The sequence below is a fragment of the Callionymus lyra genome, chromosome 10 (genome assembly GCF_982586985.1).
Source record: "Callionymus lyra chromosome 10, fCalLyr1.hap1.1, whole genome shotgun sequence".
Lineage (NCBI taxonomy): Eukaryota > Metazoa > Chordata > Actinopteri > Syngnathiformes > Callionymidae > Callionymus > Callionymus lyra.
The window spans coordinates 11,746,848-11,772,321 of NC_141827.1; the positions used below are offsets into that span (position 1 = coordinate 11,746,848).

At 38.1% G+C, this 25,474-nt stretch overlaps 1 protein-coding gene across 2 annotated transcripts in view; it reads right to left on the reverse strand.

The window, feature by feature from the left end:
* epha8 (eph receptor A8) overlaps positions 1 to 25,474 on the reverse strand; it is an 84,025-nt gene that overhangs the window by 4,912 nt on the left and 53,639 nt on the right. The window contains exons 7-18 of one of the 2 annotated variants that reach the window (XM_087801758.1): positions 20,568 to 20,723; positions 11,299 to 11,724; positions 10,161 to 10,285; positions 7,033 to 7,195; positions 6,322 to 6,415; positions 4,952 to 5,019; positions 4,583 to 4,708; positions 4,064 to 4,249; positions 3,504 to 3,565; positions 2,736 to 2,945; positions 1,227 to 1,376; positions 424 to 614 (exon numbers count right to left, since the gene is read on the reverse strand). In XM_087801758.1, the coding sequence (XP_087657884.1) occupies positions 424 to 614; positions 1,227 to 1,376; positions 2,736 to 2,945; positions 3,504 to 3,565; positions 4,064 to 4,249; positions 4,583 to 4,708; positions 4,952 to 5,019; positions 6,322 to 6,415; positions 7,033 to 7,195; positions 10,161 to 10,285; positions 11,299 to 11,724; positions 20,568 to 20,723 (1,957 nt within the window). Of the gene's footprint in view, positions 1 to 423; positions 615 to 1,226; positions 1,377 to 2,735; positions 2,946 to 3,503; positions 3,566 to 4,063; positions 4,250 to 4,582; positions 4,709 to 4,951; positions 5,020 to 6,285; positions 6,416 to 7,032; positions 7,196 to 10,160; positions 10,286 to 11,298; positions 11,725 to 20,567; positions 20,724 to 25,474 lie in introns of both variants that reach the window. The other variant, XM_087801757.1, reaches the window with a different exon arrangement.

Genomic DNA, 25,474 nt, shown 5'->3' on the forward strand with positions numbered 1-25,474 from the left:
TATGTTACCTCAGAACACGCACCGCTGATTTGTGAGATTTGTAATTTGCGCCGGCTCGCGGCTGCCAGTCTCAGATCAATGTCAATATCTCAGCGAGGTTTTCACTTAGCTCCCTGTGTCCGAGCTTATCAAAGAATGAAAAGAAGCGCTAACTTAACACTCAAACTCGGCCGCTCTCATCTTTGATAGTGATTAGATTTACTCTGCCTGGACAAACTGAAGCACTTACTGAGCAGCCTTTCACCAAATCATGTCCACAGATCATCCTTTCAGTAGTCAGGCAGCGACTCAGGCTTTGATTTGCTCCTAAATCATGTCTTCGTGTGAGGCCAGATTTGATAAAATGTTGGCCGGCGGTAAAGTTGATTAAAAAAACTCAGCATTTGCCACAGAAAGAGATTGACTTTTTTTTTGACCACCCACCTGCCAATGGGATCCATGGACTTTAGATTATCTGGGTTGCGGATTAGCTTGTCAAGAACAGTGACGATCTGGCAAAAGCGAGGCCGCTCGTTGCGATCTTTCTGCCAGCAGTCCAGCATCAGTGTGTGCAGAGAGACAGGGCAGCTCATCGGGGCGGGCAGACGATAGCCTTCCTCCACAGACTTTATCACCTATTGTAAAAAAAAAAAGGAATAAGTTAAGCCTGTTATCACCTCCTCTCCCTCAATACAGATGCTATTTTAAAATGTTAAGGTAAGTGTACACAATTGTGTACACTATTTTGTGTAATTTTGCTAAGAGTATTTTTTTATTTATTTACAAATGATTGACTTGGGACGTGTAGTTTTCTTGCTTTAACGTAAATAATCACTGACAGAAATTAATCTTAGGCAACCACAAAGCATACAACCCCTTTTATTTGTTTCTATGTTTCTAATTTAATATAATTTTCTGTTTAGGTCATTTAATAGATGTAATAACTGAGGAAAATATGTAAAATTCCAGAGATAAAGTTAAATAGTCACATTTAAATAGAAAATATGTTGTGGTTTTAGCAAGATGTTAACAACTGTTTTGGTTCCTACAACACCTCCTCAAGGGCAAAAGCTGTAATTACACTGTTTGTGATCTTTGAAAAACTCTCAGATCTCTCCAACCTCGGGGTAAGATTTGAGAATAGTACTCCTCTCACCATTCAGGGCTGCTTTTTAGCATCATAAAATCAAGATGTAAATACTGTATTTCAAACCTTCCTCAAAGATATTGAGAGATATGAAGCTTACGTCTCTGTTGGACAGGTTCCAGTACGGCCGTTCTCCATAGGACATCACCTCCCACATGACCACACCGTAACTCCACACGTCACTCGAGGAGGAGAACTTCCTATAAGTTATCGCTTCCGGAGCGGTCCAGCGGATTGGAATCTTTCCTCCCTTCGAAACAGGAGAAAAATCAAAAGTTACATTTTGCAAAGTGATCTACTCAACCATTCTCACAGGTAGACTCGCACAAGACGAGTAAGTAAGTAAGTAATTTTTATTTGTATAGCGCTTTTCTAGAACAGGGTCACAAAGCGCTTAAAGAATCAAAACAATATTCAATAAAGTATATACTTTAAAGATCAAGATAAAACTGATAACACAACAGGAGTTCCAGAAAATGAAGGAAAAGCCTGAACAAAGAAAAACGTCTTAAGATGTTTCTTGAAGGAGTCAGTAGATCCAACAAGTGGAAGAATTCAATTTAATGGAAATCGGTCAGATTTCAAAACATTGAATTAGTGTTGAAATTAAAGAATTAATATAAATAAAGATAATATATTTGCAAATTATCTATCTATCTAAATTTGAGTAGAAAGTGAATCTGTCTACTGCAGTAATCGTGACAGAAAGTACTTGGATGTGGTACTAGACCTATCGTTGAAGTTACTTCATTGCTTGGTTTAGCTCTTAATAAATGATTTATAAATATTGAAAGTAAAACCAATTATTGTTATTATTGTTTCCTGGATGGCTTGGGTAGGAGTAGTCATTTCCCTGCTGCACCTGTATGATTTTGACAAGTTTAGAAGGCAAATGATTCACTGATATCTCACTATCGTTGCTTCCTTACATCTTACGTGTCCTTTTTCAATGTTGGATCCGTAATTCTACAATTTATTTTTTGGTTTTGGAAGAGGGAAGATGACCTCCGACTATAAATCAACTGCTGAAGCACAAACCCATAATCTTCAAAGGTAGTTTACAAATTAGCATGATGCCTCAACAAAGCAGACAAGAGACTCCCAGCGGGTCTGGCAGATGATCAAGGCTGAATCGCAGACAGAGTGCTGCGCCGACTGCAGGTTTTCAGGTGAGAGGGAGAGATTTTTGGCTTTAAAAAAACGATTCAACACAATTTCAAAGGATAAAGAAGACGTCCTCGTCTCAGACATTTAGACTTCAGATGGAATTACCTTTCGTTTCTTCAGACAGCATAAAAACATTTACTCACTCGCCAGGCCTCCTCAAATAAAGCAGGGAATGCTTTTGTTTAAAGAAATGTCAGATTATTATTCATTTGCTGTCATGTCGGTTTAGGATCTTCATTTCTTTCTCATGTTTTCATTTTGTATTTCCTGTTTTATTTTGAAAACCATTTACCCCTGCCTCTGTTCTCTGTCATCCACAGTTGACCTTTGGTCAACAATGTTTTCAGGAAAAACTCAATGACATGTGGCAATGATGTGACAAAATCTATGAACATGTATGTCCATGTGTGCGCCGAATACACGCCTAAATTAAATAACTCACACTGGTGGTGTATGCAGCGTCAGGGTCATCCTCCAGCACTCTGGAAAGGCCAAAGTCGGACACCTTGCACACAAGGTTGCTGTTGACCAGGATGTTGCGAGCAGCGAGGTCTCGATGGATGTAGCCAAGGTCAGACAGGTAGGTCATCCCGGCAGCGATGCCCCGCAACAACCCCACCAGCTGGATGACTGTGAACTGACCATCGTGTCTCTGCATGATGCAGAAAATATAAAGTTTCACCAATGAGAATATTAAGGGACAATGGTTTTGTTAAGAGAACTATACAGAAAACAAGAGTTTAGGTTACTCTGGAAGTGAAAAAGGGTTTCTCAGAGTGAAGCACAAAACATTGTAGGAGAGTTGAAGTAAGTCACAAAATATATGTAATTTTTGTTGTACATTCATTGACAGAATAGTCTTATTAAATTAAGTAAGTAAGTAAGTAAGTAAGTAAGTAATATTTATTTATATAGCGCTTTTCCAGACCAGGGTCACAAAGCTCTTAAACAATCAAAACAATATTCAATAAAGTCTATATTTTAAAGGTCAAGATAATACTGATAACACAACAGGAGTTCCAGAAAATCAAGGAAAAGCCTGAACAAATAGAAACGTCTTAAGATGTTTCTTAAAGGAGTCAGTAGACTCCATCAAGCGCAAAGAGAGAGGAAGATTGTTCCAAAGCTTAGGAGCAACAGCCTGAAAAGATTAAATGTAGTTTATTGCAATAGGAACAACTATCTGCAACATAGAGAAATAGGTACTGACCCGGAGGAAGGTGTCCAGAGATCCATTCTCCATGTACTCGGTGATGATCATCACTGGCTTGGCTATAAAGAAATTGCAGCAGGAACAGAACAAAAAATACAATTTGCTTACTCAGACATTTTGACATTGTATCCTATGGTCACTGTGGGAAACAAAACCTACTTTGCAAGAGTTAAAGCTCTAAAATAACCATAAATAACTGCACACACTAAATCATGTTCTTTTAAACTATCACTGATACTGTGAGATCAAACAAATGGACATTTGTACAAGTTTTCCTTGCAGCATAGTTACAATGCACAATGTATAAAATTGAATATGTAATATTGGGTTCATTCTGTAAGACGCCTTAGCTTAAACATATCTGTGTCATATTAGTAAAAAACAAATATTGCTTAAGGGGTTAAAGCTTAAAAAAAGTTCAGTAGATATGCATGGCCGAAGTAAAAAAAGCCAGGGTTCATTATTGCAAACAGCTTTTGTTTTAGGTTGGCGCCTTATAACACCTTATATTGAATTATTTCAGCAAACTTGGGAAAACAATTTTTAAGATGGCGTACTTTGCGTTACCACTCCTTCCATGTGGATGACGTTGGGATGGTCGAACTGGGCCATAATGGAGGCTTCAGCCAGGAAATCCCTCTTCTGTTTGTCAGTGTATCCAGCCTTCAGGGTCTTCAGGGCCACTGGGATGTCACGCTTACCGGGAAGCTTCATGCGTCCATAACACACCTCGCCGAACTCCCCTATACACACACACATATTCAGAAACACATGCAATCATCCCTCAGCTCCTTGTCATTTATTTAGATTTAGAACTTCCTACACCATTTACTTGCAGTAATCATAATGGCACGGGTGCCAGTGCTGTCACACTCTGCTATGCCAGACAACATGACTTAACTTTATAAAACATTCCGATTCCACTGTGCCACCGACACCTTCACCACAGCCTCTAAACTGGCCAACAACATTAACAAATCCCTTCCATTATTTTGACTTTGCATAAGCAATGTGTGTGTGTGTGTGTGTGTGTGTGTATGTTTGTGTGTGTGGTTGCCAATGCAAAGCTTTTTTACCTGAGCCAATAATTTTCTCTATTTTGATCCGCGAAGCTTCAATTTCTCTTGCAAACTCGTGAACCGCCTGGCATGGATCCTCGTACGTGTGTGGGTCGATATAGAACCTTGTGTCTGGGAACGACACTGAGATAAACAAAATTAACATTTGGTTGGATATGCAGAGTTAACACAAACATCATTACTAGGAATGTGACCAGCTGGAAGTGAGGTTGAAAACTCTAGAGAATAATTGGCATGCAGTGAACACAAGTTTAATGCATATTTTTTTAGTAGCGGCAATTGTCAACAGCATGACAACATCACTCTAATCTGACATGATAATCTCTTGGTATGGCAGTGAGTGAGAAGTTAGAAAAAAAGTCATACCATGACCATTCTGGTAATGCATCTTTTCCTCATCTGCATCTTGGAATGCCTTACTGTAACCACAGTGTCTGTACACACACACACACACACACACACACGTGCACACACACAAAAATGACGGTACAAGGGATGAATACCAAACAATCACGGATCATCGCTTTTATCAAACTCTGTCAGATTGCATTAGCCTTGTAACCTTCAGTGTCCACCATGGCATTTTCATAATTACATTGTTATTCATGCCTCAAAAGAAAAGGACCAAGAACAGACACATTCTAGGCAATTGTTTTTAACAGCGGAGATATGTTTAGCTTTTTAATGTCCAGAAAGTTCGAATGTGAGGTTATTGGACTGTGTAGAGTTTAGGGAGTACACTACACATCCAAGAGATTTCATTTGTCCAAATTGGTGAGGAGCAGGTTTTGGGATCAATGTCCTGGTTGTAGATGCCACTCAATAACTTCTTGAAGGTCGTAAGCAACACCACAGTGTTATGGATGTTCAAACTCCTCCCGGTTCTTCTCTGTCCCACCCACAAGAAAAATATACTGAATACCTGCTCCTAGATATTTTGAACTGAAGAGACCCCCTGGGAGGCAAAACACCTTCACTCTCAAAAGGGTACACAGTCCAGTTGCCTCACATTGGAAACTTCTGGGTGACCATGACCTAGAATACTTCATGAGAATCTACATGGACAAACATCTTTATCAATTCAACAATGCATTGTTAAATAATTTGGAACTTGGTTGGTTCAAAGTTGAACATTGAAATACATATTTGTGTGACAAGGATTATGGCAAATCACCATAGTATTTAAATTAGTTTACTTCTAGAAACGGTCCTCCAAAAAGAGAGTAACTAAATGAATAAACTACTCAACACCAATATATTGTTATATTTGTTACTTGTCGTTGTAGTCGATGTGTATTTAACGTTGAGTTCCTTCCCTACTTGCCAACTCTGGCGGACTAGATTCCCCTAAATTGAGTTATAGTTTTGGCAGCAAGTGAAATGACCCACACAATATAATATAGGTGGACGCATTTTGAATCGTTCCAAAACCAATTGAATAAGGAGGATAATGGAAAATTGACAAATTGGTCCATTGCTTTTCACTTCATTACATAATAAACGTGTAAGCATATTCTTGCTAGGATTCTATTGTTTGTTGACTGAACAAATAATTCAGTCTTGGGACTTTTATTTCTAACTGATTACAAAGCATTAGGTTAAAGGCATTGTTGAGAAATAGCTGGGAATAAGAGGGTTCATCTTGGGAATATGGATCACAGGCAACATTGTAAACAACTGTAGGAAAATGGTCCACACACAGCAGAGATGGGTAGTGTGGTAATGTGTAGCCTTGCCGTTTCCTGCAGATGACGAGGGCCAGGAAGCCGACCAGAGCAGTCACCAGTGCCAGACAGATCCAGACGATGGTCATCGTTTTATGCACCGGAACTGCAGGCACACGCAAATAATCAACAAAAGAGACTCGTTGAAATGCCATAGTTGAAACAAGAAAGAGAGAATAAATAACTGACATTACAAACTATTTTTAATGATCTAGTATGATTTGAGTTTGAACCAAAGCTATCTCCTAGCACCTGTTCACATGAATGAAGAGAATATGCTGACTATGCTTTCTAAAAAGTAGAAAAAATAAAGTACGCTGATAATGTTGTTCAAATAATTTATATTCTCATGGATCCCACGGGCATTCAATACAGCCATCTTGAGAATAACATAGTTACCTCGAGGCAAGAGCAGCAGTATAGTGAGCAACGGTGTGAATTGAAATAACGTGTGACTGCAGAGTGACTGAAATCCAACACCTTACATGTCTTAGAAAGAGCAGTGCAGAGTTCGGTCAGTTGCTGGAGGAGAGACGTGTGGAAGTAGTTTTGTCCTAAATATTACTCCTTAAACAATGTGTTTGTTCTTTTTTTTACGGAACGCTGACAAGTTTAATCATTTCCTTCCCCTAATAACCTTGCTCCCAATTTATCTCGACAAAGCTCTAGAAGTTACCAGTTGGTTGGAAAAAAAAATCATCTGTTTAGGAGAGACAGACACACCTGCTTTTCCAGTCTGAATCTCCACATTCTGGCTAAAGCGTCCACATCCAGCAGATGTTCGGGCTCGGACCTGGAAGATGTACTTGGTTCCGGGCTTCAGTCCAGCAACTATTGCAGAAGTGTTCGTTGACTTCAGAGTTGAATAACTGTGGTCTTCATGATCCTGCAAGAATAGAACATGTTTCATAAGATGCATGTAGCTGATGTAGGCAAGACCAGGCCATCAGACAAGAGAGAGGTGGACCAACAAAACCCTTGTGGTTTTACTGCAGAACCATTCACATGATCACATAATAACTGTCAACCCTATGTAACATGTACTAACATTTGTTTTAAATGTGGAGCTTATTATGTGTTCCTAGTTACGTATTAGTAAAATCGGTTGTGTAATTTGAGAGAGGAAACCTTCTTTACATTGCACTCAAATTCAATTGGATTGTTCATATTGATGCATTTTCTGTTTGTTTTTTGTATCCAGAAAGCTGCTCTTATCCCTGACTCACAACACAAGTAGTCGTGGTTTGCTGTAGACGCAGGGCCAACTCACACCAAAGTGAGTGATGAGACTGCACATACTGAGTTCCTTATATCGCATGATTGTAAAATATGACATTTTATGTTAATATAATTATATTAAAGGGCAACTGAAGTGAATACCCAACTATCCCTCGCACACGGTTCAGGACCAGAGGAGAGAAATCCTTCCAGGCTCTCCTCTCCCTCTGTGTTTGATGATCTACTGACTCCTTCAAGAAACATCTTAAGACTTTCTTATTCCTGCAGGAAAATGAGGGAAAAGTTCCCTCATTTTCTGGGACACCTGTTTTTCTCATTGTAATCTTTTTAGTATATATTTTTTTGAGTATTTTTTTGATTATTTAAGTGCTTTGTGACCTAGAAAAGCACTCTATAAATATAAATTACTTACATTGAATTGCTTGAACATTTGAATCATAAGTTAATTCATTGTGATGAGGGAAATTATTACTTTATAAAGAACAAGAGGATATGAGAGTGAAGCCCACTATAACGTTATAATGGTCTTCACTCCTTCTCCAGGAAGATTTAATCTTTCATTTAATTGAATCTCTTAATTAAGACTTGCTTTGTTTATACAACAGCACACTTCGATGCTTGGCCAATCACAGCAGAGTGGGCTTGGTTATGAGATTTCATCCCCAGAAAAACAAAGTTTTCAGTGGGGGGGCTCAGTTACATTTTCTAATGTAAATATTTCAATTACAGACACATACTGATGATACAATAAAGTCGAACAACTATTGAAGAGAAACTTAAATCAACACATTAGTTGCCCTTTTACAACGTAGTTTATACTACAAGCAAGCTATGCAGTGCATAGATTCTGGAAATTTGGTTCTTTGAAGGATTTGCATTTGCTCTAAATCCACATGGCAAAATACTTAAATTTCCATTACTTTAGTCCACTTAGAATGTGTAAAAAAAGAGTACAAATAGCATATTTTAATTAAATTAGGTCCACATTCACTTTCAAAGGGAACAAATAATATATGTACTACATTAGAATATGTAAATATGTTAATATAAATAATAAATAAAAAACTTTATAACAAGCTACTGTATGTGTAGGCCGGTGTTTACCTATGTGTCTTTTTGACCAAGTTCTTTTAAACAACTTCCCTGAGGAGTTTTTGCCTTGTTTCTATCTCTTTTGATTATCACACTGATGTCAGACGATGCCTCCGATCCGTGTTTGTTTTCATTTGCATGATCGCGAGAATGCATTGCTTTTGTTAAAGAAGACCCTTTAAATTTGCTTATGTCTTGGTTTAAAACGCATACACAAGCATCATCATTATTGCTGCAATCCCCCTTTTCATACAGGCTGGAAGAGCATGACTGTCGGGGTGAATCAAGTGGCAATAATAATTGGTTTGATGTGTGCTTGCATAACAAGGAAGTCAACTTTTCACATACAGAATAAGACTCTAATTATGAGCAAGTGGCCAATGCTAAAATGAGATTGTAATTTTTTTTTTCTATAACTTCCCAGGCATTTCCAGCTACTTTGCTAGCGGCTGCCATCCTGCTGTGACTCATCCTAGTTTAATAGTCATACAGATACCTTCGGAGAGCACATTGCTGACTTGTCCAATTGAAAATCCCCAACAGACGTCTCACCCCCTGAGCAAAGCCAGATAAAGACAGCGGCGCAAGAGACAAGCTAATCCTTCTGTGCTCTCGAAACTATACGGCTTGTTGGGCTATGAGTCTGCCGCTACACAGCTCATGTCAGTGCAATTAGCTCCTGCATTTCAAAACAGAAATACTGGTTCAATGATTCTACGATTTTACAGCAAACTATGCCCTGACTTAAAGGGCAACTGGAAACGCATTGTCTGGTTTACCATAACCACACCCACTATGCTGTGATTGGCTTTGGCTTAGGTTTGTCACCATGCGTCATCAATCCTTAAAGTCTTGACCTCCAAAGGACTTGTATAAACAAAGCGGATTATTATTATGTCATAATGGGCTCGCTCTCATAACCTCTCGTCCGCTGTGATTTCAGAAGGGGGAGAACTTTATAAAGTAATAAGTTCAAAACATGGTTATGATGAGGGAATTATTGCATCTTGGAGAGGAAGACTTTAACATTTGAAACATGTGAGTGAGTCAGGAGAGTTGGAGTTTTACATAAGTTGCCCTTTAACTAAAAAAAAAATGGTACCAGTATAATCACGATGTGTTAAACATGCTAAAAATAAAGAAATGATCAACCTTTGTCCAAAAAAAAAAAGTTCTATTATTATTACTCTTATAATTTTGTTTATTTAATTATCTCTATTGGCTTAATGTTCATCTAAAAAAAGGTATTTTCTGAAGGAAGTAGTAGGCAATGGAATCCAGCCTGTCTCTAACTTTCAGGAAGTTGTACTTTTCACTCTCATCTTTCAGTGTGCCCCTCATGTCTTAAAGTCCATTTCTATTCAATTAGTTGAGCTGCCAGCAGGGCCTTTTTCGTGGATTAAGCTATCCAAAGTCTGCCTCTCATTCCACGTGCAATCTCCTGGCTCTGGCCTTTGAAGACTCGGCTACCAATGTCGAGGTAACTGGAATTTTTTTTTCACTTTCAGGCTGCTTTGTACCTTCTCATAATATTTGATGTCGTACTCCAGGATTACACCATTGGGTTGGTCTGGTTCATGCCACTGCAAGGTCACACTGTTCTGACTTGTGTTCTCCTGGTGAATCGCCAAGACTTCTGAAGGAGCTGCAGAGCAAAAGAAAGAAAAATGGAAAATATATATAAACAGGAGAATTAGGTAGTGTCTGAAAATTGTCAGCTGTTAAAAAAAAATTGACTAGTTCTAAGAATTTTGACAATAATAGGGTCAAATTTCTCTCACTTGAAATGCTAAAAATTTGAACCAAATAAAAGGTTTGAAAGTAGTATTTTAGTCTAAGGAATATATGTTTTGTGCGATAAACTGTCAAACTCCAAGAAATTCTACTAGTATATCTAAGGTCTGCAAATAATAATAATGTAAACTTAAGGCATAAAAAACAACAACATGCAAGACTATTCATAAAGTGAGTGTGAGCGCTGCATAAATATATAGCAAGTAAGTAAGTAAGTAAGTAATATTTATTTATATAGTGCTTTTCGAGACCAGGGTCACAAAGCGCTTAGACAATCAAAACAATACTCAAAAAAGTACATACTTTAAAGATCAAGATAAAATATAGGAATATAGGAAAATATACTAAATTAAATTTAGCTGTTAACAAATTAAGCAGGGAAAAAAAAATATGTTTGATGACTCAAGAACATGTCCAAAGTATGCAAACTATTTAACCCTCAATACATTAGGTGGATCCAAACATTTGCAAATGTTTTGAAATTCACAAACAATGATTGTAAATGAAAAACTCTCCTTGGTTTAGCCCCTAAGAACAGTTTTATTTTTTGTGCGTAATAGTCAATAAACATCGAGGAGTGATGGCAGCGGGCGATAGCAACAATAGTTCGTAAAGATTTAACATTGATACAATTATAGGTCTGTGTTTCAATGTTCTCTCTGCGCCTGTCTGGAAGTACAGGCAACCCAACTGAATCACCTAATAAACACAATGCCTCCACGCGTTTTTAAATTTAAATAAAAACAAAATCTGTAGAATAAAGATCAATGCTTTACTATGTTTATGTTTAAAGAAGTATCACTATCAGTATAAACTCCGGAAAATAGATTTTCACATTGACAATTATGCGACTATCATCCATACCTGCTTGGTTGGTTGTGATGTTGACCAGACCATACGAAGACTGCTCGGCACTCAGATGACTCACTGCATTCGTAGCCACTATCCTGAAAGAGTAGTTGGTGTGAGCCACCAGGTTCAGCACAGTCACCGAGCGCTCAGTCAGTCCAGTCTGCCGGGGGATGAATCTGACCGCGAGTGAACCGGATCGCTCCACTATTCCACCTCCTCCGATCCCCAAAACTGCTCCACCCACTGACTTCCCTCCAGTGGTGCTTCCTGGTGAAGAAAGACAGTCCTCGCAGGGAGCGCCTTCTTTCGAGCATTTTTGACAAAGGACGCTGTAGAGCAGGTCGCTGCGACCTCCTGTATCCAGGGGACGATCCCAGTCCAAGTTTACAGATGTCCCGTTTACAGACGAGATGACATTGACCGGAGCAGACGGAGGACCTGAAGACAAGAGACATTCATACAATCAGTTGGTTCATTGAAAAAAAGAGCTTTAAGGACATAAATAATGACCACAGCGTCTATGTTGCCCCTAAAAAGTTTCAATGCCTGATGCAGCTTCAACCATGAAAGGATTATCATCGTTTTTGTTTATTAATTTTTCCCTATTGAGCAGAAGAATTGCTTTTCTTTTTACTTCAAGTTTCTATTTTTCCTGTTAAACAAATATTGTGATTATGATAGAAGAAAGTTACATCAACATGTAAATAAAGATGTTTTGTTTTCATAGTGCAGACCATTACGTTTTGAAAGTTGGTTGTATAGCATCTTTAGCTGAAAGAAAATAAAGGCAGTCATGATTGTCTATGAAGATTTGTTGCAACAATGACCAAAGGGACTATAATGTACATCCATTATTCATGCCAAATGAATTGACTATCAGAAAAGACTAACCAAGTTACTCACCAGTTCTGAAAATAGACTGACATCTCTTAATTTAATCTGAATAGGTATATAATAAAAAAAGGGTCACCTGTATATATTGACTTTTCATATTGAATAGAAGGTCCGGAATTTGACCCCTCCCAAAATATATATACTTTGACATGGTCAGATTTGTTCATAGTTTTACCTTCTACCATCAAGTTTTTGTGGTGAATCTGGATTTAATTCGTCAAACTTTCTTCCAACAAAAAAGTATTTTACTACTTAAGTACTGTTAGTATAAAATGAGTTATGTGCATTAACTGGTCTACAGTTCCATATATATATATATATATATATATAAAAAAACAACATATAGTTCTTCCTAAACTTTATAATTATTTCTTTCAGTTATTTGTGCTCTCATTAAAATGTGAATCTTGGAATCTCTTGTTGCCTTAATCTTCTACAATGCGTCTTCTGTCAAACCATTATTTGCATGGAAATTGATCATTATAACTTAATAAAGTTATATAGTCGGTTAATACCGACAATTTATTTTTATATTCTTCTTTCTGTGCAAAAGAAGAATATAAAAGTGGTAGAATTCAGGAAGAGCATTGGCCATCAAAGGCATTAACAATTGTATAATCTCATGCAACGATTATTTGCTAGTGGTCTGTGAGTGATAAGAACATGATAACCTTTAGTAAGTACACCTCTCTCTATTTTTGATACTTTACAAAGTTTTAAAATTTGATCCACGATTAAAAAAAAGCATTTCAATTTGGAGTCAAATCCCAATTCCCTCAAGAGAGATTCCTCTACCATTGATGCCTCACCTGATCAATGGACAAATCTATTGAATTATATATCAGATGCTTTTTAGGGGTAGCTATAGAAAATGTGTACTTTCGGTTGTGGTGTCAGGTGTAGATGCTTGTTCCCACTTCTTGCAGAACTGCATTACTTTGCACAACATTAAAATATTTAAAAAGTTATTTTAGAATGACACTCTACTGTCACAGAAAATAAAAGGGGTGAAAGTTGCATTTTGCATTGATGATGATACAGTGTTGTGACATTTTTCATTCAAAATACTTGGGCCTCACAACAAGAATGAGCTTGATACGTGTAATGTTGACCTGAGTGTGCGGTGGAACAGCACTTAATACATAGTTGACATATCCCGGTGACATTCAGTACACAGCAGTGAACCTTATAGAAGATTTATGTCTTTTTGTACACTTTGAGCATTTTAAGATTCTGATTCATATGCTAAAACGCATTGCAATGCATCACCCAAATAAAACGTTTCCAAAAAGCTGCCCTGGACCAAGACCACAGAGTGACAAACTATGCTTAGCTTGGCCATCATGGAGACCAGGACAAACAGCACACGGAAACAAAGCTGACAATGGTAAATGATTGTGTAAAATAATTATACAATAACAACCGTTAGTGAGTCATTTTGTTTTATTTACAAAAAAAATACAAATATATTGCTTATAGGCAATTTATCCGTCATTTGGGCAGGCAGGTCAAGAGTGCCATTGACATTGTGTACAGAGAGTTTAAAAGACATTCCCGGATCCAGCAGGAGACAACACTGGATTCAAATGGCCGCCTCAGGAATTGGACTTTGTACCGAGAGCAGGACTGAACAAGGGCAGTTCCCTTTTCCAGATGAAAGTTCACTGAACAGCTCCTATTTCTGCTGCTTCTCCTGGATGCCTGTAGTATCCTTTTCCCTGCTTCATGATGTCAAGGAAATACTCTGAAAAATTGTTTTGTTTAACATTCAATAGTGTGACTGAAAAAATAACAATACGTTTCAATTTAACTGTTTACACACATGAAAAAACTTTTGAGTTACAACCACAGATGGCGAGGGTATACCATCCTTAGCCGGGGGCGGCAACAGTAGTCTGTCCTGCAAATAGTGAGTACATTGATTATTCTGTGTTCAGCATGATTCACATACTTTCATTATTGATTTAGAAAGAAGAAAGTGTACATTTGAGGAGCTTCAAGTGGTTCAACAGGTTATGGATGGCTTCTACCTAAACAATATATTTCAACGGTCAATATGCTAGTAGAACCTGTGGCTAAATAAGAACACAACTCGTAGTTGTCTATGAACACACTATGGAAGAACAAGCTGTGGTTGGTTATCTGGTATGGATATCATGCACCATTACTTTTGGTTTATGATACTATCAATCCAGTCCTTAACAGCAAGTCTTTGTGGTACAGGTAGTTGAGCTTCTTACACAGGCCTGTCGAAATACACAAGTAAATGTTATTATTATAGTTATTATTTAATAAGCAATGCCAAATGATTACAAATAAATAAAGCAAAAAACATTGATATCAGCGAGCAAAGTTATTATTGACAATGAAAAGATAACTTGGGCGATACTCCTGGACATTTGACAGGCTCCTAATGAAGCCTTTCTCCTCCATCTTGGTTGCTACATCTACATCATTACGTGGAAATCCTAATTATACTTTGTAATATAAACGATAAATGATGTATACAGAATCTCGTAAGCTAACTTGACCTAATTTCATATTGATGATCAAATTTGCCACCAATTACAAGGCATTCTACGAGCCAACGTTCTTGAGGGACCAGGGCTGTCTGAGCGACCATCCCACGCTCTCTCCTCTGCCTGCAGTGCTGCTCGCAGCTAATCTGTTGTTCCTTCCATACACTTAAAATGGCTCAAATGTGTAGTTCATTTGATGAAGGAAAATGATTCCTGTTTCATCAAAACATGAAGAAATTTGCTACCATCAAGATGAGCTGTACTTTTGTTTGATGGTTTCAGTTCACAAATACAATATAGAATGATTTCTCTGCTTCTCCCCAGCCGTAGGAGACCTAATTGAATCTCTGTTCTCATCAGATGAAATCTGTGGACTGATACTTGGTAAATCCAAAGGTGATTCTGCTAGACCAGGGTTAGAGTGGTCCCACACGGGGCAGAACAGCTTGGTTCTTTCTGTTCAGATGCTCGAAATGTGTCCGAGATGGCCTTGTCTCCTTCAAAAGTAACTAACTTTTTAAGAATAATTATAATTAATTTTGCTTTAAAAGTATTCATTGGATAATAGGACAACATAACATAAACACACAATGACCACAGGACAAATTCAGTATTTAGTAAATCAATGCAAACCAAAAAATAAACAACAATAAATGTCCTTTTTTCTCATTTACCTTCAAAAATGAGGTTCGAAGAGGCATTTCAACGGATGCCTGAGAACCTTGCAATTTTAGGTGAGTGGCTCATCATCTTCCATGATCGTTGCAAGAGTCTGTCAAAAACAAAAAAAAACACTTTCATTTACCTGTCATTTTCAATTGGAAGTGAATAAAAAGTTATTATAATTTTAACTACTCACTCATTTTCTGTTTTTTTTGGCACCTAAAAGATGACGTTGCAGTTCTACAGGTGATCTCAGAGCATAAGCCAAGGCTAGGGTGACGTATCTGTTGATGCTACACGATACACATCAAAACATCACCTTGTAGGCTTCCAGTTTAGTCAAGTCCCATTCACTTGTGTTGTCCGTTCTCTTCGTCATCGTCAGGAAACTTAAAAAGTGATATTTTGTTGCTTGTTTTTTTTCTGGCGATATGATGCTTAAGCCGAGGGCACCGACGACGTCGTCCATCATCGCTGGTTGAGGAATTCACGGGTAAAATCCAGGGCCGCCATGACCATTTTGCACTCAAAAGACAATAAGGTCCGGGAAGTGAGGATTTAGACCAGATCAGTGCGTGAGCGGGAGATTTCTGCAGAGGAAATAGTCAAGCTCAGAGACCTCCAAGGGTTCCCAAACTTTTCAACCTGCGACCCCCAAAATAATGGTGCCAGAGACTTGTGACCCCCCCTATCCCTGGATCTGACTGAAAAAAATAAAAAAAATAAAATGTGAGGCACAGGCCATAAGAACAGAGCAGCCTGTTATGATTTTACATTTAGAAATGTACTGTAAAATAAAAGCAGAATGTCTCGGTCAAAAATATATCCAACATGAGTGCACATTATTGCTGTCATGTGCAAACTCAACTTTGAACATAAAAATAATAATAATAATAAGAACATCTCAGTCAGTGTAATATCCACAAATGTAAACATATTAAAAAAAATTCTGCACAAATTTACATTTTGGCAACTTCTTTTTTTCTGTGTGTTCATATAATAAAATGGATGGAACACAGGAACTCCATTCGTGGTTTAATTGTGGAGATGACCAAACAGAGATCATTCTCCACATATAGACGCAATCTGTATTTATTTTTAATATATGTCGGTGCAGAAAAAGTCTTTTTCGCACAGGTATGTGGAGCCAAACGGCGGCAGTACGTCAATCGCGGCCTTCGATAGCTGTGGATATTCACTCTCGACTGAAATCAAGAACTCCGCAAGCGTCTTGGAATTAAAATCTGTTTTTAAAGTGCGGTCAACATGACAGCTCAACCGGTTCGTCCTCCACCATGACAGATGACTGGATGCGGCTCATATATAATATAATCTTTATTTTCCGACAGTGTAATCACATTGTTCATTTACTGTCACACACAACTGTAACCTCAGCTGCTTCTCATTGACGCTCTTAATATCACTCGCTCGTTCATTCATTCACTCGTATCCGGCGCCGCTCTCTCTCTCTCTCTCGCTTCACCACTCACTACGCAAACACCTTATGCTCTGCATCATTCTCAACCAGAGTTACTCTATATTCTCATAATGCTAAGGATACCGGTACCGGTATTTGTCTTTTGCCGGTATGCTTTAAACAGGTGCACTCTATAGTGCGGAATATATGGTGCTATGTTTCATCATTTGAATAATTATGGCCTTAAGCGAAGGCTCCAGATCCTAAACTTTGTCCTTACAACCCTTCAACCGCCCTGATCGAAGCCTACTGAACCATGGGAAGCGGGGAAGGCATTCGAGGGAAATAATAGACCAGCCTGAAAGTTGTAGACAGCAGTTGGACTGACAGGAAGCAGAAGGTGAAGAATGGTAAACCACAGTAAACCACTTTTCTTAAGGCTGGGGTTATTATTTAATTTGTATGAGAAGAAGCATAGCAAGCATAGCTCCTGTAATAAATTTTGGTGTGAAACGTTGGAAACAGGTAAATACATTCTGGAACTCCTGTTGTGTTATCAGTTTTATCTTGATCTTTAAAGTATACTTTATTGAATATTGTTTTCATTGTTTAAGCGCTTTGTGACCCTGGTCTGGAAAAGCGCTATAAAATAATAAAAAAGTAAAAAGTAAAAATGACTGACTTACTTACTTACTTAAATAGGATCATCGTTGCTACACCTCAGATACGTTTAAAAGTAACATTAAGGAAATACAAACATCAGAATACTACAGTGGATCAAATCATTTTAAAAGGCTTACATAAAAACTGTGTGACCCAAAGTTTGTTATTTGTCATATGTGTTTGACAACCTATCGACAAATTACTTAGCACTTGAAAATGTTGGCAATTTATTAGGTTAGGCATTTCCTGTAGATGCAGGTTCACATGCATCTCATTTGTAAACAGGTCTTCACAGGAGCACATGGACCATACAGTCACAGGAGCATTTCAATCTGTTACAGCGTAGCCAATTGCTTTCTTGGTGACTAAGGTACCAGACGCCTTAAGATCAGTGACAAGCTCCTCCTATCGATGACTCATATGGTGAAATATTGTGTGCAGCCCCAGAACAAAAGGGATCAGTCATTTTGTGTTTGTTCCATGATGTCTTTTTCTCATCCAGTTCTTTTGTCTATACTCTTATAGCCCAGTCTGGCCTGTAATGTTCTACAATCTTGTCCCTGAGGTCCTTGTACGTTTATTTTGCCTTGTCCACCATAAAGAGTTTGGTGTGTTTCATCAAGGTAACTATCTAATATAGATAAATATAGATCCCTCTGGAGGTCTCCTTTGGGAATTTTTTTGGGAAGAGTAAAAGTGTATAAATCTCAATTACATGAGGATAACAAGGTGAGATTAGGAGAAACTCTCAAATTAAATTTAAAAATTAAATTAAATTAAAATTATATTTGGAGCCAGAATTCTTTATAGCTTTTGATGAAATACAAATATTGGAAAAAAAAGAAATAAATGTTTTTTAAACATGAATTTGATTGTTTTATTATTTTTACATTTTCTGATAGTAAAAAAAAAGGTTGAGGAAGGATGGGAGAAGATATAATCTCAGCCAGTAAGCAGCATGGCATCTATATATAACCACCAATTGGAACACCATGGCGCTGGAGACTTGCATCGGACACGGTAGTTTAAATTGTGTCACCACGGTTGGTCTATTGCTTTTTGCAAAGCCAAGCTTTATGTTAACCCGTAGGCTTCAAGTAAACTGAAGCCAAAAAGGCTTCTTGCCAAACTCTTGTAACCTTGGTTCTCCTACCGAACCTACAAAAAGCTGGTTCCTACGTGGGTCCACTCTTCAACTGCAACTAGCAAAGCGTCATCCAGCATCTTCATCTGTGGAGAGGTCTTTACGAACATCGCTGTCTTTTCCAAGAGGCAAGGCTTTGATGGCCTTAGGATTGATTCTCAGACTCGCTGACCTTGATATGTTAAAGTGCGAGTGAAATTATTTATTTTGTGTTAGGCAGTATGGATCTGCTGGATCAAATTAAATATTTTAGATGGTTTGGGAAAGTTGAATGCATATATAGGTGATGACTGTATTTTTGTGAATTCAAAAACATATTTCTGTGCAGTACTATGAATGATGTATTTGTGTTTATTAGTGAGTATTTTGATAACCGTGATGCAATTAAAGAGCTCTCAATGCCAGCATTGTGGAACAATACACCTCACCTTGTTTCTTTCATTTCAGGACATGATGTTTCTGGTTTGTTTATGTTGGAGTATTCTGCTGCCACACGCCTTCGAGGCATTTTGTCAAAATCCTTTTGTTTCTGCTGAATATAATCCGGAACCTACTACACAGAGCAGCTGTGTTTGCATTGGCTATGCACACCGTCTCATTTACTGTTGTAAAACAATTTAAAAAGTGTATTTTAAATGTAAAATAAACTTTTTGTCATATTGGTTGTATTCCAATCTTTACCCAGATTGAATCAATGTACTTCGCTATATAGCTATACAGGTACACTACAATGTTGATAATTAGTCAGATTGGTTAGTTTAAGTTTAAGTTCAGTAATCAATGTTGGTTTTATTCTCAATTACTGGAACCATTTCGACTTCAGAAAATCAGTCGATGAATCAACATTGATTCAACATAAGAAATATATGAGGATTAAGGGGATATTTGTGGATTTTTTATTGTTTCAATGGTGATGGTAGATAGATAGATGGATGGATGGATGGATGGATGGATGGATGGATGGATGGATGGATGGATGGATGGATGGATGGATGGATGGATGGATGGATGGATGGATGGATGGATGGATGGATGGATGGATGGATGGATGGATGGATGGATGGATGGATGGATGGCTGGATGGATGGATGGATGGATGGATGGATGGATGGATGGATGGATGAATGGATGGATGGATGGATGGATGGATGGATGGATAGTTGGATAGTTGGATGGATGGATGGATGGATGGATGGATGGATGGATGGATGGATGGATGGATGGATGGATGGATGGATGGATGAATGGATAGATGGTTAGATGAAAATATGGATGATAGATTAATAGATGGATGGATAGATGGATGGATGGATGGATGGATGGATGGATGGATGGATGGATGGATGGATGGATGGATGGATGGATGGATGGATGGATGGTTGGAAAGTTGGATGGATGGATGGATGGATGGATGGATGGATGGATGGATGGATGGATGGATGGATGGATGGATGGATGGATGGATGGATGGATGGATGGATTGCTAGTTGGATGGATGGATGGATGGATGGATGGATGGATGGATGGATGGATGGATGGATGGATGGATGGATGGATGGATGGATGGATGGATGGATGGATGGATGGATGGATGGATGGGTAGAGAACACATTTACAGTTTTTATGTAGGTATTCTTCTGTAGTGCTAATGTTCAGAGCAGATAAGTTAGTGTTTCATTTATATTGTTTTTTTTTAAATGGTAGACCATTCATTATATTGTCTTAAATAACAATGTTAATCGTTAAATCATTCCACTTCTAGACGTGGTGCTTCCTGGTAATATTTATAATATATATATATATATATATAATTTTCATTCACAATTTTACAATCACTTGACTTTGGGGGATCTGTGGTATTAAGAGTAAGTATTTACCTATTGACAACTATATCGTGTCCTACTGTGCATGTACTTTTGTTTGGTTTACTCCCGCGAGTGTGTTTCCACCTCTTGCACAATCTAAGCCATCGTAAACTCACGGGAGCACGGCGCCGCCGAGGGGTCATCAGATGCTCTGTAGTGGTTTGCTTCGCAGGGGCAGGAGAGCGCGGCTCTTGTCTCCGAGTGGCTGTGCTGAGGACATTTGCCACATGGCCCGTCGCCCGCCACCGGCTTATAGAAGCCAATCTCACAAGCTGCAGAGAGACAGACAGAAGAGAACAGACTGGGTAAGTGGAGCACTCGCAGCAAAACAGTCTGCCTGATCAGACATTCCCAACGTGATTGGCTGTTCAGAAAGAATGGGTCTGGAAATGCATGAATCACGTTTCTATTGAAGCTGCGATTATCGGCTTCAACATTTTTTTTAACTGTGTCATCTTCTTCAAAGCATTCATTTTAGGCCATACCCTCCCCCCCCCCCCCCACACACACACACTCCCTTCACTGAATCTATATATAATTACAAGGCTTGTAACCGTGGAGACCGTGGGGCAGCAGAGATGAAAGTCATACTTCTCTCTGCTCAGATTTGGTCTGAAAAGACTTTGCACTCTTGATACTCCCAGTGAGACCATCAGGATCCAGACCGTGTTTCAACCTTGTTCAGCTCTTCTGATACATATTCACTTTTAAGCCTGCCCTGATTAATAATGGAGGAGCCTCTGATAAATATATTCTCTTTCCAGGGGCTTAATGGGCTTCTGCGATGGTAATTTAGGCTGGACTTGAGCGTGTGAGCCAGAAAACAGCAGGAGACTGTGTGTCGGCTTCTGAATTAATATTTACACAACCTGTCCTTGTTAAGTTAAAGAGGTGCATTTGTTTTGTTTACACCTCAAATATTCGGAAGAAAAAAAAACAAACAAAATTGGTGGAATTAATCGGCAGCCATTAACGAAGAACATTTCCCAGGATTATCTCAGGAAGAAGCAATCAGGCGTGAAAACCTTTATTTATTTCTGAAGTTGCTTTTCATATAAAATCCCCACGATTTTACACCTGATCGATACAGGCAAGAGGTTTTGATTAAAGTTCCACATTGTTGTTGTCGGCCTTCAAAAGTGTGCAAGATCCAAACACAAATACATGGGATTACAGAGTGCATTTTTTCCCCTCAGTCTTAAAAAAAACATCACACAAAAGTGGGGCGGAAAACATCAGAAAGCAAACACGCTTTCTTCCAGTCTCAAGTTTGGAAGCCGTGTCTGACCTAGATTCTCCCCCCAGACCCCCCCCCCCACCCCCCCTCAAAACCTCGAAAAATAATATTTATTAACCCTTTCATTTTAATGTAGCAGTCAATATATAATCTCAACTGGTCGCACTGTGGAGTGGCTACTTATACGAGCACACACAGACACACACTCATTTCCTGAAATTAAGTCATAGAAATCTGTTCATACACTTGTTTATTATTATTCATAGTTTATAGTTGTTTTTTTAAAAAAAACAAGCAGGAACGCTGGTGATCACAAAACCTCATAGAAGTTATTAACAAACATTTAAGACGCTACAAAAGCTCGGTGTTTGTTTAAAAGTTGCACTTTTTTCTGCTTCCATCTTTCTAAAAACTTGCCAACCTCAGGATAAACTCTGGTTAGACATTAATTGGACACTGAATCCTAATTATAATGTAATTGTAACTTGCTTAGGGGTTCCATTTAAATGGATGACTTAATTGCTATTAGACACCAGTCTGAGTCAATGGAAGAGAAAAACTTTATCACAAACTCAAACTTGTCCTAATGCAGCCAACTATCTCGTGCGGCTTGAGAAAACTTTAGGATTCTATTTACAGATTTAGCTTGACATGCAGATGACAAACCAATGGGGAGATGCAGTCAACAGTGTCAAGAACTTCACACCAGAGTCTATAGGATCTGTCAGAATGTGAAATTCAAGCCCTGACACTGAACATACTTTTGCAAACTGCATTTTCTGGAGAGAGCCGTACATCCATAGTAGAGATATCCCACCGGTGGAAAAAAAACTTTTAGTCTAACGCAGAGTAGTGACCTGCAGGTTGATGAAACCACTTTTAAATACCGGAGGCCTGTGAGCTATTAATAAAAGATACAATCCTAGCTTGAGGGGAAAAAAAAGGCTTACATTTAAATACAACGTGTTATAGGATTTTTTAAAATCTCGTCTTAAAACACACTTTTATTCCCTGGCTTTTAACACAGCATAAGACCCTCAGCTGTTTTAAGTGATTTTTACTTGTTTTATTTGATATTGTTTTTACAGTTGTGTGTTTTAACTATGCTTTCTTGTCACTGTACAGCACTTTGTGATGTTGTTGTTTTTAAAGCGCTTTATAAATAAAGTTGAGTTGAGTTGAGTAGGAAATAACAATAGTTTAAATTTTGACAATTTAAGGAAAAGTAAAATTACATTTGAAGCCATACATTTTAACCAGTTTTAGCAGTTTTCACAGAACCATTTGCAATTTTGTCTTCATTTTATCGATTAAAAAATTGGCAAAATGTATCACAAATACTTCCATAGGATTCCTATTCATCCAGTTTCATCTTTGGTTCCATGTGAAAGAGTGAATTTTGACAGCAAATCGTTAACAGATTATACTAATTATAAATAAATGAAATAAATAATGCTATATGTTACTGGGAAGCCTAGATGTTTTGTTTTCATAAATATGTTATTAATAATAATCAAATTAATTTTGAACCCACCAAATAATCTGCAATTTAAAACTAATTTGTGACTCCAGAAGCTATACTAAGATACTGCATGTTTCCTCTTAATACAACATAAACAACAGTTGCAATGGTTTCAATTCTAGACCTGCAGAATAAAAGTAATGATGGTTCAATTTGAACTCTGGGTCAGAACACAGATAACAGGGTATCCGGGAGATTCTCTCTTAAAGCTGTTTTCTTTTCTCCTTTATCCACATCATCCCTGAAAGCCTTGATGTTTTCTTTGTGAAGCTGCTGGGTTGAAATGCAGGTCAAGATAAACATCGGAGGAGCTCATTGATGAGCGAGTGATGGCGTCAGCGTCTCTGGCAGATTTATCAAAATCACATATACATATACAAACATGGACAAAGAGATATGTAATGAGGCTACAAGATACAAGCGGTCCAAATTCACTAACTTCATGGGAGGGGGTGAGACACTTGTAATTGGGCACACTTGAACTTTTGCATCACTCGCTTGTCAACTTGAAGAAATGTCAGTTAAACTGGAAAATAAATTCTCAGCAAGTGCAGGGAGAAAACTTTCTCTTCACATGAGAAGGTAATCATTTCAACAAATAAAGAGACTTCTGTGACTTCTCTTTTTTCAAGCCTTGACCCAGAAGCCTGAAAACAAATGTGTTTGTGGTATCCCTTGTGTTGCCTTTGGGTCAAGGTAGAAACTTGCCTCAGCCATTTAAGCCAATGATTTCTATGGTAGGTCTAGATTAGCTTTGAGCCGTTGGGCACTGTGTAGTATCTTTGTATCATCACTAATCTTTTTGTGTTTCTTCACATGATTTGTACTCATTTAGAAATATATGTATTTTCATTGACAATTCATTTTCACACTCAGTAAAAGTAATCTATTGGGCTCATGGTTAGCATTAAACATTAAAGCCATCCATATTCTCCACAGTGTCTTAATTTTACTAAACATGAACAAAATACACATGTGTTCGCTCAGTAAATTGAGGCACAATTTAAAAAACAGGAATGCAAATCAATAAGGAAAACTTTGTCTTCTATACAAACATTTTGGTTTCTATCATTGAAGAAAATGTATGTATTCTTTTACATATTCCTTTTTTTGTAATGCCATACATGACAGCATTTAGCAAAAAGTACGTACTGTAATGCATATATCTAAGTTATTTGCCCAACACTACTGCTTTAAATGTAAGCTCAAGAAAATAGTTTTACACAAAAATAAAAATGCATAAGGATCTCAGAGTTAAAACACTCAATGCTTTAAGTATAAATGCATCGTCTACCCCAGTTCTTTTAATACCCTCATGATTTGACTGCAACTACAGCCCCAAACAGCGTTGACAGTGATACACTGACTGGTATGTACGTTGCTGTTCTGGCAGCTCATTAGTGCTGTTCCTCTGGCGCACAATCCCACAGGACACTCACGGGTTAACCTGGAACATGCTGCAGGGACTATATAATCTAGTCATATACTGAGGTCCCTAAAGGAGTAGTAGGACAGCTGCTGAGGAAATACAAGTCTGCCGATCTCACGTAACTAAATCTGATGGATGACGACCATCTCATTTGATACAGGTTCTGTAATGGTTCTTAATGGTTTATTCTTTTTTTTTTTCCAAGCCACTACTAAGTGGAGGTCCAGAGCTGTTTATCTAGTCAACTCTCCTGCTTGTGTTTCAACCAGATGTGCAGGAGTACTTGCGGTTCTTCTGCATTATGAACAGTAGTCAATTGGTCGTGAGGATGTCAAGAGCTGTCAGTGGAAAACACTCACTTTACGATCATTTGCATCACAATGAATATTGATAGCTATGAGCTGCATTTTGTGCTTAGCTTGCTTTTTCTCCACATGACTGACTAAATGAATATGGTTATCGCTGAATGTAATGTATGAAAAGGGGGAGGAGAACAGGAATACAGGTGGCATTGGGGGTTTACTATAAAATTAAATCCACATTATTATCATTACGGATGTAAACTTATTGTTGTCCTGCCCTGTCATTTATGTTCCCTTTCGTCTCACTTCCTGATTTTATTGTGAAGTCATGTGCGCACTGCTTTACAGTACACTTTAAGACAGTGCACGTACTCTCCCAGTGCGCACAATTTTGACAGGTAATAAAGTCTCAAATCAAACAATGTGCTACACACTTCGGAAATAACTCGACAGCTTCTTCTTCTACTACTTTTAAACACTGATTGCAATGGGCCGTTGGAACCCAATGACTTACACTTGACAGCACTTTTCGA